Genomic DNA, 13,365 nt, shown 5'->3' with positions numbered 1-13,365 from the left:
ACTTAACGGTAAAGCAATTGCATCTTGTACATTTAAGTTACTTCTAAATAATTTCATTTGCTTTCAAGCAACTTAGCTTTTCAACAAATACAAAGGAAACCAGTTTTGAATAAGCAAATATAGGATTGCGCAAAAAAGTAAACGTGAAAGAAAATAAAGTGAATGGTAAAACTTTTTACCTGTACTTTTTATCATTTATTTAATTTTCTTCAGTTGACAAAATTTTTGCAAACGTTTATATTAATAATTAGAAATATTTGAAAAAAGAAATGTTTATGATCCTCATTATATATGAGGCACCATGCTGAGTCAAAATAAAAAGTCCATTCTGTTTTTCAAAATAACCAACCAGCTTTGTTTATTTACCTTATGTTTTATGTGGTAGCAAACTGTATTCTTAAATTTTATTCTGGGAGATGGAAAATACTGAAATAAGAGCATTTTAAAAAATAGCAGATTTGCTCTTAAAATTGATAGAATGTTTCTATTTTTTATTGAAAGCAATAAAGTTAAACCAGTATTCAGTCGTTGGTATTTTTCTAGGAACTGCTATGACACTTAGAAAAGTTGCTGCATGGTAGTTAATCTTGATTTTTCACAAAAACCCATGGCTGAGGCTGAGAATAAATACCCTTCTGTATCCTGAGAGCACTTCCGGTCCCTGCAGGCGACAGAAGTTTGTCTGCCGCTTGTCTTCTTGGTGGGCTCCGTTTGGAGCACAGGCAGGCCTTGGAGGGGACCCCCTGCCGTAAGACGGCTTGCTGGAGGCCCCCAGACTCAGCGACAGCCAGTGGGGGGTTTTCCAGCTTCGTCCCACGAGCCGGGGAGCAGAAGAGGGGGCATGTCTGTCCCTTCGCCGAAAGGGCTCCGGAGGGAACAAGTTAATCAACGAAACGTGTCCGAAATGTTGGTCGTGAAGGATCCTTCCTAATCTCTTCAATTAATGGTAACGGATAAGCAGCAAGCTATCATAAATTACTGTTCAATCTATTTAAAACCGAAGATTAGAGGGGGGAGTTTTCTTTTTTTAACCCCTCCCCTCAGACAAAGCAGCATTTAAACTTTCACTCTCCACTCTGAAATGGAGAGAGAACAAAGGCTGACCTGCCACTCGAGCTAATTATGCGAGAAAGACTGAAAACACAGTTGCAAGACTCCATGCTGAGCTGTTTTTAAAGAAAATTAAAACTTCTGTCCTTCTCTCTGCGAAAGGGAGGAGTTAAAATGGCTCCCCTCCATTCCCGTTTTTGCACTCATAAATGAAGCTGCCTTTTGAAATCACCCCAGGGAAAAAAATGACTTCTGGCACCTTTTAATACCTCCCCTGGGGGTGCTCTGGATCTCTTCTGCTGCATGGACGTTTTGGATTTGTCTCTTCTTGGCGTGCCTTTGTGCCTTGGAATAGCGAAAGAGAATTAACTTTTTTCACTCTCGGACTTGCCTGCTACCTTGGTCTGCCCAGGCTGAGCGCTTGGACAGCGCCATTTTCTTTGTGAAAGATTTACCATCTCTGAACTTAGACAATGGGACCTAAGAAACCTCCAACGGGCAAGTCACTTTCGGCTCAGCTACCTCCAGTCCAAATATCCAACAGCTGAAGGTCACTTCATTGTTACAAAAAGAAGTGGCTGGAGAGAAAGAACTATCTGTGAATGAAATGTTCTGGGAAATTATGAGAGGTCAAAACAAACTGAGGAAGGAAGTGGCAGACCTCAAAGACGAACTCAGAGGGGTACAACATAATACAACAGATAATAAACAGAGAATAGTGGTGCTGGAGGAGGGGGCTGTTGGGATAGAGGAAAAGGTTAAGGAGGTCCGGAAGGTGAATTTAGAATTGGAAAATTTCATGATCAAAATAGAATTTGAAAGAATGTCTTTTTTTCTCAGGTTCCAGAATCTACCAGAGACAGAAAATGAAGACCTTAAGGATATTATGAGCACAATTTTAGCAGAATACCTTAAAAGAAAAAAGAGCGGAGTTCCGGTTCCGGCTGTGGTATGCGACGGGCAAGCTTTGCTCGCCCCGCACACTCCTGGTGGGCTCCCCCTTGATCGTGGGGGCACAGGACGCCCTGGAGGGGCTCCTGCTGAGGGGGCAGCGTAGCGGGGGATCCCCTGTGTTGGCGGCAGCTGGGGGGGCTCCCCGCATCGCCCTAGGCACTGGGAGGCAAGAGGGGAGGCGCCGCGGCGTCTTCGCGTTGAGGTAGCCGGATGAAATTCAAGATTTGAAGGACACAGTTGCAATGCAGTGAGTTGGAGATTCCCCCCGTTCCCTTTGATGAGTGAAGGAAAAAAAAACTCTCAGCCCTTTAGAAAAACTTTCAACTTGTGGCTGGGAAGTGTGATTGGAGGGAGGGGGGTTTCCCCCCCCTCGGACAAGTGGCTTTAAACTCTTTTGCTCCCTGCCCCCAGAAGAGGAGGAGGAGGGGAGCCCTGGAATGGAATCACCCTCATAGCAAACAGCAGATTTCCTCTACTGCAATTGTGAAAATGAGGTGATGATCTGTCTTTTTTTGAAAACTTTGAAAACTTTTGCCTTCGGATCCCGAAGCTGGCAGGGCAAGATGGCACACTTCCGTTGTCTTCATGTACTTTGAAATTTGACTCCACCCACAGAAATTGCTGGCATTTTGGCTTTGTCTCCGTGACACTCAGAGAAATCTCGTGTCATACCTTACCCTGGACTTGGAACAAAGGATTTTTATGCTTTATTGCCTAGGTCCCTATCTGCCTGGACTCCCTGCCTTGCGATCTCTCTCGGCTAACCACCTTCCCAGTTGTTTCTTCTCTGTACTGACATCCTCATCTCTGACTTTGATTACTACAATGCCACCTAAAAGACCACCACCGGGGAAGCCGGGATTTGTGGGCTCCGTCCCAACATCTTCAACGTCCAGCCCCAGCGGACAACAGACACTAACTTCTTTGTTCCAACCTAAGCCTTCTGAGGTGGACTTTCAACAGATGTTTGAACAACTTTTAAAGGGGCAGGAGGACTTAAAAAACCAATTGAAAGAAATGAACGAGCAGCTCAGAGAGAATAAAGATCGTACGATCCAAAACTCACAGAGACTGGAACTTTTGGAGGAGGGGACGGCTGAGATGAGGAGAGAGGTGAAGGGGGTCCAGAAAGGCAACCAAGAACTTGAGAACCACCAGATAAAAACGGAATTTGAATGGATGTCTTTTTTCCTTAGATTTCAAAATGTAATTGAGGCTGATGATGAAGATTTGAGGGATATTATGACAAATTTATTGGCTGAATATACTAAAAAAGACAGACAACAGATGGGGTGGGACATGGACCTGGTTTATAGAGTAAACTCAGCATATGCCAGAACACACAACGTTCCAAGGGAGGTACATATTAAATTTCTCAGAAAGACCACAAGAGACGAGATTCTGAGTGCACAAAGGGGACAAGCATTAAAATACAAGGATAGAGAAATAGCCATTCTGAAACAGATCCCAAAGAAAGTTAGAGATAAAAGAAAAAAAATATTCGCATCTAGTGAAGAAATTATACCAGAAAGGGGTGTGGTTTAGATGGCTTTTTCCAGAAGGTATGCTAATATTCTGGGAGGACACAAGAGTTAGAATTAATACAACTACTGAGGCTGAGGCCTTCATGGAAAAAAATAAAGTCCTCCTAGATAAACCTGATGACACTACACCGGACATACAGGACACGGGAGGTACCGGAGCACTGCCGGGGGGGGGGGGGGAGAAGAGGCAACAGTGAGAAAACTCAGATCACAAAAATGAACTTGAAAATCTGTTTGATATAAAATGATTGAAATTATTTTAAGATAAAATTTTATATGCTGACAAAATACTAATAAGTAACAACAATCTAATGTATTAATAAATGAAAGTTATGAGAATGGGGGGGAGGGCCATCTACTGCATAAGGTAACTGTCAAAATTTGTACTTCATCCACTACCCCTTTCCTTGTATATATATTTTTAAAAGCAATAAAATTTTGTTTAAAAAAAAGAAACAAAGAGCAGATGTGGTGGGATATGGACCTGGTTTATATAATTAATTCAGCATATGCCAGAATCCATAATGTTCCAAGAGAGGTGCATGTTAAATTTCTCAGGAGGACCACGAGAGATAAGGTGCTAGGAACCCAAAGGGAGGGACCCTTTAAATACCAAGATAAAGAAATTACCATTCTAAAGCAAATTCCAAAAAAGATAAGAGAAAAAAGGAGGAAATATTCCTCCTTATCAAAGAAACTATATAATAGTGGAATTTGGTTTAGATGGCTATTGCCAGAAGGAATGTTGATTTTCTGGGAGGGAAGCCGTATCAGAATTAAGACAGTGGATGAGTCAGAGGCCTTTATTAAAAAACATTTTTCTCTCCCAGAGGATGAAGATAGTAGAGGTGGGGAAAAAGGCAGTAATGTAGAAGACATGGGGAAGGTGGGGGGGGGGGGCTGTTGCTCCACCTGGGGACAGGGAGGAGGGAGCAATATCGCAAAGGCTCAGGTCACAAAAATAATTATACTTGAAATATTATTGCAATTGTTGATATTCTAGAAAGTGACAAAGAAAGCGAGGATTGAACATATGGTTGATATAATGCAAGAACTCTGTATATGCTTATCCTTTACATGTTATTTTTAAAATTGTAGAAGTGTGGGAATTGGGGGGATTTCTATTACTAACATGGGAGCCACCAAAAATTTTCTGTGTAGTCTACTACCCTTTTCCCATAAATGTTGCAAAACCAATAAAAATTTTTACAACCCCCCCTTTTGTATCCTTATAAGATTACTTCTTGATTAACGCAACAACCTTTTGTTAACTCAACAATCATTTGCTGCTAGAATGAGGTAATGGCCATGAAAATCAATAGATAAACTGAATGTTCTGTTGGAATGGCAAACAAAATTTGTAGAGGATAATGAAACAAATAAATAATTTCTAGAATGTTAAATGCAGTCCCCACTGGGTAGCATTGTAATAATACACTATCTAGGTATCATTTAATATATGCTTCCTGCAGTGGTGGATTACAGGCAGTACGCCCTGGTGCAGGAGTATCAGAGCCAGCCCAGAGCACCGGATACCATTCTGGTACGGTGCTCCGGAGGGCTCACCCACCCGTCCTTGCTTCTTACTATCCTTTATGTCTTCAGTGCTTCTGCGCATACGCACAGCACGTATGGTGCCTGTGTGATGCTCCACTGAGCAGCTGGAGCATCGCGGAGGCTTGCAGAAGCGCCAAGACGCATGTGCGCACTGCACACGTGGACGCCAGCAAGCCCGTTCCAACCGTTGGAATCCGCAACCCACCACTGGCCTCCAGCATGTAAAATAAAAAATTGTGACACAGGTTAATGAACGCATACCTTGCATGTAGCAGGGATGTCCAGCTTGTGTCCTAAGACTACAATTAAGTCACATAAGTAGCCCTTAATAGGCTCTTACATCTCATGAATAAAGACATAACATTTCTGAAAATGTCGAAACCACCAAAAGAAACAACCCTTAGAGATTTATTAGAATTACATTCAGGATCCATTTCTACACTGTCCTTCACTGATCTAAATTGACACTACTGTTTTAAGAACATACAATGCACTAGAATAATTTGTTTTGTTCATATAATAATGTTCATATTATGTTACTAATTGATTTTATATTAGATGTTTCCAGAACTTTTAACTAATGCGCTAGAGGTTCTGAAATGTTAGCAACAAGCAAATCTGGATCCTCTTTGGTGAAAGTGGCAATGCCTCTTGGAAGCACAGGTTGTCTTCTGCATACATGAATAATAAGATGTTAGATATACTGAGAAAGGTCTTCCTGTTTTCTGTTATAAAAAACACTGGGAGTCAATAAAAGATACTGATGCGTGGCATCTTGTCTTATTGCATTCATTATTTACAAAGAAAATTCGTTTTTCCTCTAATTTTCCATTTTTCCAGTAGAAATGTTTCTAAAAATATTTTTTTTCCTCCAAGAATCTTTACTTTTACTTTTCCGTCGGAAAAAGAGAAAGATGAAATATAGGAACAGAATAAAAGTACAGAGGGAGAATTACAGAAAAGTAGACATTAATCTATGCCAGTTGTCAAGCATCCAGATTTTGATCATGTGACCATGGGGATTCTGCAACAGTCATAAGTGTGAAAAACAGTCATAAATCACTATTTTCAGTGCTGTGGTAACTTCACATCACGTGAAGTGTTAATACCACTTTATAATGCCTTGGTAAGGCCACACTTGGAATACTGCATTCAGTTTTGTTCGCCACAATGTAGAAAAGATGTGGAGACTCTAGAAAGAGTGCAGAGAAGAGCAACAAAGATGATTAGGGGACTGGAGACTAAAACATATGAAGAACAGTTGCAGGAACTGGGTATGTCTAGATTAACAGAAAGAAGGACTAGGGGAGACATGATAGCAGTGTTCTAATATCTCAGGGGTTGCCACAAAGAAGAGGAAGTCAAACTATTCTCCAAGGCACCTGAGGGTAGAACAAGAAGCAATGGGTGGAAACTAATCAAGGAGAGAAGCAACTTAGAACTGAGGAGAAATTTCCTGACAGTTAGAACAATTAATCAGTGGAACAGCTTGCCTCCAGAAGCTGTGAATGCCCCAACACTGGAAGTCTTTAAGAAGATGTTGAATAGCCTTTTGTCTGAAATGGTATAGGGTTTCCTGCCTAGGCAGGGGGTTGGAGACATCCAAGGCCCTTTCCAACTCTGCTATTGTATATATTGTATATACCTAGGCTAGAATTGCAAAGCATTTGGATGAAAATTACCTCATGATATAGACATTTAGCTGTTTGAATTAACTACTTCAATCCATCAGATAAATGCACATCTTTGGAATATTTTCTACCGTCAACCAGAACACCAGTTACTTTTCTAGTGCCCAGAACAATATTCCTAACAAATGCAGTTCTTTTTAACAAACCGGGTCTTCCTCATTAGCATCTCTGCCATATGCAAATGTAAATTAGAAAGATTACATTGTTATTCTGGAAGTAATTATCCCATCTCTTGACATTCGTCAACAAAGTACCCATTTCGAAGCAAGTGCTGAAAATGATGGCCACTTTCAGGAGATAGCTATGAAACCCAGAGATGCTTGCCCACCTTCCCAAACATCAGATCCAGAGATCTTCAAAACATCAGTGCATAATGCTGATGGGCATGTGGGGAGAGGGCCTGGGGGCTGTGGGACCCACCAGGGAGGGATTGGGAAAGGGAAGAGAGGAGGCAGGGGACACTGAAGAATTCCTGCAGGCGATTGTAAGGATGAATGACTGGGAAGGTGCTGCAGCAGCTGTAACTTTGGAACTAGGCAGCTTTTTTGGGATCTGTATAACCTTGAACAGGCGCTAAGTGACTGGTTGTTAAACAAGGACTACTTGTACTACTGGAGAAGGCAGGGTTCTGGATACCACTGCCGTAATTCCATCTAACCCAATTTGAACAGTTAGTGCAATTAACTTTACCTTAAAAAAAAGGTATACCTGCATTTGCTTTACTGTGAGCAGAACCCACTAGAATGGAAAGACAAGACATGGGTCTAGTCACATTTAAGGAAACATGAGCAGTAGCCCCTTTCATGGCTTAATCTTCAATCAAGCAACATTGATCTGAGGGGAAAGATATACAGTAGCTAACTATATTGAGGATATTCTGCCACATATTCTTTAAACTGGTCCAGTAGTGGTGGTAGAGAAAAAGATCAAGCCTTTGATGATGTTATTTTAGGGCAAAATGAAGCTACGGGAATGGGGAGGAAGGAATTATTTATCAACAGAAAGGAAACACTTATCAAGGCTAGTCAACTATTACCAGTAGGTTCAGCCCCCCCAAAATACTTAACAAATGGGGGGGGGGAGATAAACAATTTTACAGTCAGAAAGTAAGTAAAAGAACATAAAATTCCATTACTTTTGCATTCAGGTGAAGGCTTATCCCACTCTCCATCTACACCATTTTTTGCAATTACACATGTAATAGTAGAATGTCCAATAAGGGAGTAATCAGCATCACACCGATAGATTATTACCGAGCCAACATTATATGCATCTGAAGGATCGGCATCATATCTTCCATTGGCTATTACAGGAGGACGAACACAAGGAATACCTGGAGAAAAACAATTTAACAAATTCAACTAGGCTAGAATTGCATAGCATTTGGATTTAAATTTTCTCATGGTATAAATATTCAGCTGTTTGAATTAATTTCTTGAATCATCAAGTAAATGCACATCTTTGGAATTCTTTCTACTATCAACCAGGACACCAAAGTCACTTTTCTAGTGCCAGGGACAGCATTCCTATCTAATAAAAATCTGCTGTCCAGATTCTGGGTAGGATTTTTCATAATGTTATTATCAAAGTGGTCTTCCTCGTTAGGATCTCTTTGAAATGCAAGTTTAAACTACGTTCTTCCTATGGAAGTAATGTGGAGGTTACCCATCTCTTGACAGAATACCATAAAAGTATATACTTCATTGAGAAAAGTGATATGACTGACTTACATTGCATGGCAGGTGATGCTCACAATAGAAGAGTCATAGACTGAAATTTTGCCTGTTTACATTCTGCTAATGTGACTTGAACTAAAAGTTTGAGATTTAAAAAGGGAGGATTTAATGCAAGGTTGCAATTTCAAAAAGGATTCTTGGATAAATTATAATGGGAAAGCATTAAATTGCTTGCAGTTGCTTATATTTTTGCAGAATGCAATGCTAATAGCAGGAACAATAGTTTCTTTAGTGGACATGAATCATGCCAAGGTTAAAATGGTTATTTCCAAATGTTCCTGATTCCATTGCAATATTTTTTTCAATATTTTCTCCTACACTTAAGCCAAAAATAGTAAAAATTAGAAAAAGGCAGCATATGGTGGCTGTTCTGACCTAGGCTTCCCAAGAGCATGAAGCAAACTCCTGGTCCTGACAAAAACCCCTTTTATTGATTTACTGTGAATTCTGCTCATTCACATCCAGCAAAGTCTTTCAAGGGAGGATTAACAGTCACAGATCTTCTCTGGCATAGAGGGCTGCCAGGCCAATATCTGCAAAACTTGGAAAGGAGTCTTGGAGGGTCACGAACCAATTAAGCAAACTATTTGTCTCTTGCAAACTCCACTCCCCTTTTATTTCCTTTGGGAGGGGCCGTTCATCGTCCACCTGTGGCCTTACTCCTAAGTTGACCCCTGTTCTTTAGCTATTCCCTTGGTCTGGCAACTCTGTCCATGCGCACACTGGGAACAGGCTCCAACTGTTCGTCTGCTTCACTGATGTCTGACACTGAAGGCAGCTGATAACTGGCATACGGCTCTGGCCCCCTGTTTGCCTCTGACACAGAACCCTCATCAGAGCCTTCCCCAGACTCAAGGGCTGGCCCAGAAGTGGGTTCCGCCCGGTACGGTACGGTAGAAGAGGTAGTGAAAATCTGGCATACCGGACCAGACCAGTAGTAATGGTGGCTTGACCACACCACTGAACCTTTGTCCGAAGCTTTATTTTTTTAAAGCCCCTTTTCCCTGCCAGTTCAGACAAGGGAAAAGAGGTTTTAAAAACCTAAAAGAGAGGGAGAGAGTGAGAGAGGAAGGAAGGGAAGGGAGAAAGAAAGAGAAAGAAAAAGAAAGAAGGAAGCTCACTTTTTAGCCGGGATTCAAAGGAGAAAAACAAATCCTGTCATTTTAAATCAGAACTAAGCATACCGGGCTGTGGAATTCTGGGAGTTGAAGTCCACAAATCATAATGCTGCAAACTTTAAATTGAAACCTGCTTTAAATTGAAAAGCTGCTCAAAAGGAAGTTTGCAAAGTGACATTCAGCAGTTTGTTTCTGGGTCAACTGAACAACAAACTGGATAAAAGGTAGGATTCTTATATGGTTCTGTGTTTTTGAAATTTGGGGTTTGTGCAATATGGGCTTTGTGTTTCTAAAAGGGTTTGGATCATTCTCTGCTTGAGAATGGAGCCAAACTTTCTATAGGCTCATTATCTCTATCTGGCAAGAATGTGGAATGAGCCTTTCTGGGAGTAATATTTTATTTTGGGGTGGGTGGGGTTGGTTGCTTCCCACAGAGGGAACGCGAGATGGAGGGAGAAAGAAAGAAAGGCAGCACAGTAATTTAGGGCTAGCCAGCTACTCAGAGGTCATCTAGTCAAACCCCCTGCTGCAGCAGAAAACCTTACATTGTCTGGATTATTTTGGTTCCTCTAACAGAGAGGAAAATTGCCAGAAAGGAGAAGGAGTTTACTAGGACAAGGCTGACATGCAGAGGAAAGCAGAGATAGTCCTTGATTATGACTACAATTGAGCCCAAAATTTTGGTTGCTAAGCAAGAGCGTTGTTAAGTGAGCTTCACCATATTTTACCCAATCCATATCTCCTGGTGAGTGACATCAAGTTAGCCATGTCCACCCAGTCACATGACTGCCAAGCCGCACCCACATAATAGGTAATAAAAAGTTTTGAAACCCACCCCTTGACTGGCCCATGTTCCTCCCCAACCTCCTCACTGTCCGAATCTGCTGCCAGGCCACAACAGGGGCTTCCTGTATCCATTTTTCCCCCTTTGTGTAGATCGAAACCACATTAGCTCTTCTCCAGTCTTCTGGTCATTCCCCCATGCTCTAGGTCTAGGAGCTATAAAAGACTATAGTTCCAAGATTATGTCTGCCAGTTCCTTCAAAACCCTGAATTTACTCTATCTGGTCAAATGTCTGTGGAAATTCTCAGTCATCCGGGTCATACTTGTTTCAAAGGTGCTTTTTCAAAAGGCATCTGGACTGATTTTTCTCCTGAGGAAGAAGAACAAAATGTTTCACTTCCCATCCAAGAACTGATGAAACCGATGAAGTTTCTTGGATGAGAAGGGAAATGTTTTGCTCTTCTTGCTCAGGGGAAAAAAAACCATCCAGTTGTCTTTTGAAATAGCAAGTTTGAGACCTTCCATCTGGTCCTTTGAATTTCAACTCATCTAGAGTGGATATGTATATCGAGGTCATGACTGTCCCAAAGGTGCTTTTTCAAAAAGCAACTGGACTGTTTTTGTTTTTGCTTGAAGATGTTTCACTTCTCACTCAAAAAGCTTGGATGAGGTGGTTTCAGAACTGAAGAAGCTTCTAGGATGAGAAGCAAAATGTCTTCAAGTGAAAACAAAGTCCAGTTGCCTTTTGAAAAAGCACCTTTGGGATATTTAGCTAAAAGCTAAGCAGACTGAACTTTTGCTATTAAGCTAAACGTAAAAGCACCAAAAGAAGCCTTATAAGCTTAAACAAAATATCATCTTACGTTGGCAACTTGGAAGCTCTCTATCCCAGTCAACTTTGCCACCTTTCAAAACACACGAACGGGTGTCGCCACCTATGATTCTGAACCTAAAGGGAAGAAAAGTCTTATTTCTCAGTCTTATTTTTAGTTGCAGTTTGTAAAATAGGCCACAACAAGTTGGGTTCACAGCAGTGGTGAGTTCCGGATCCTGTTGCAACTGGTATGCTGCAATGGGGCCCGGTGTCCACCACGGATATGTGTGTGAAAGCCCCAATTAGCTCAAATATAGGTATTGGTTCACAGAACATGCTGACTCAAAACAAACAAATTATATTATGATGTACTAAAATGTAGGACTCCAACTATTATAATACTCTGGTACATATTTGCCTAGTAAGAAATTCTAGAAGTATATCCTGAGAACTTGATAGGTGCTTTATATAAGAAGTGTTCATCTTCAAACCAATAGCAAAGCTTTATATCTACATCACCCTCCTGATCTTGCTTTCTTCTCTCCATTCCACATTCCCAAACAGATACAACGAAGTTACTGAAATTTAGGAAGTCACATATTATAAAGAACTTCTGAGGATACCAGCATAGTAAAAATTAGATCTATTTCAGTCCCAAACATCAAATCCTGACCCATTTCCTCTCACCTTATAGAACCAGTGGTCTGAAGTTAATCTTTTCTTAGTTTTAAAATATTAATTACATCAAGCTACTCAAAAAAGTAGGTTAAGATAAACAGGGCCAATTAAGCTCAACTTGCTACAGTTGAACCCAAATTTAATATCCATTTGTAAGGCAAGATAGCAATTTGCAATGCTGACAAAATACGCAGATAAAGACAGTATCAGAGTTTTTTCCAGTTGATTCTGTCACCTCAAAATCCAGGGTGATTAGCTAACACCTACTGACATATTGGCAAAATTTAACTGAGTTACATATAAATAATGCCTTTATATAATTTCTGCAGATTTCTGTAAATCTGTTTTGAGTTACATTGAAAGATGTGTCCGCGCGGAGGCCAAAAATAGGCCACAATACGGGATGCGTGGAGGCCAAAAATGAGGCAAGCGGAAACTAAAAATGGGCCAAAAAAATGGAACATACAGAGGCCAAAAATGGGGCACGCAGAAGCAAAAAATGGACCGAAAAATGGGACGCGCAGAGGCCAATGGGGTGCGCAGAGGAAAAAAACGGCCAAAAGACAGGGGTCGGCGGGGCTTTGGCAATATTCATTCCATAAGACACACAGACATTTCTACCCACTTTGTATATATTATTATCTATAGAAATATAGACATAATTCAGATTTTATTATCAATATTTTTTGTCCATTCTCTTCAAAGATATTTCTACAATTTGCTTCAACAAATAATCTCTAACTTACCCATAATCACAACCAAGGGTTACTTTTTCACCAAGCCGGAGGTCATTTGAAGATACTACGTTGCCATTGTCTATATTTGGAACAGGACATCGCTTTCCTAAAAGATTGGAACTGAGGTTATCATGTGCCCTTGTGAGTCTTACAGCAAAATAAACACAAGTCTAGAAGATTGTATTATTCTAGCTTTACATTTCTCCATATTATATTATAGTTGTATCCCTCAAAAGTGTTGTTTTGGAATGCAGAGCTACTTGGTAAACTATCCACAGCTTCTGTACGTATCTGTTCACTTCAGTGGCTGTTCATGCATTTACATATGAAATCAGCCAAAAGTAGTTTATGAAGCAGCTGCATGAACTGGAAAAAAGCTCAATGCTACGGAGTCAAAGTCTTTCCAGTATTCTCTGTGCATATTAAAATCTCTTGAAATTATGTAGTAACAAGAAAAATAATTATTAACATAATTATAAAGATATATGCATAATATAGAACTATGGTAAAATAAATTACTTGCTTAAGAAGAAAACAAACTAAACCATCTAAAAACCTTAAAGCAGACAATAAAACACTGGAACTGTGCACATTTCAAAATTTCAAACATTATTTTTCACTTGTTAAACCATTACCTGAACCTAGGCAACACAGAATGGAATTCTTCAAACTTACCTCTGTTTTGACACAAAGCCAATTCAA

The 13,365-nt window shown here is 40.5% G+C and overlaps 1 protein-coding gene across 1 annotated transcript in view; it reads right to left on the bottom strand.

Moving 5' to 3' along the window:
* Nucleotides 1-13,365, bottom strand: part of LOC309389531 (complement receptor type 1-like) — a 191,693-nt gene that overhangs the window by 162,181 nt on the left and 16,147 nt on the right. Inside the window, exons 3-5 of the mRNA XM_081948038.1 lie at nt 12,673-12,769; nt 11,298-11,383; nt 7,932-8,129 (exon numbers count right to left, since the gene is read on the bottom strand). Of these exons, the coding sequence (XP_081804164.1) occupies nt 7,932-8,129; nt 11,298-11,383; nt 12,673-12,769 (381 nt within the window). The remainder of the gene's footprint in view (nt 1-7,931; nt 8,130-11,297; nt 11,384-12,672; nt 12,770-13,365) is intronic.

The sequence above is a fragment of the Natrix helvetica genome (assembly GCF_964273705.1).
Source record: "Natrix helvetica genome assembly, chromosome: 3".
In the NCBI taxonomy this organism is placed as follows: Eukaryota; Metazoa; Chordata; class Lepidosauria; order Squamata; family Natricidae; genus Natrix; species Natrix helvetica.
Note: the sequence above shows the minus strand (reverse complement) of the source record. Positions and strands in the feature narration are given on the sequence as shown.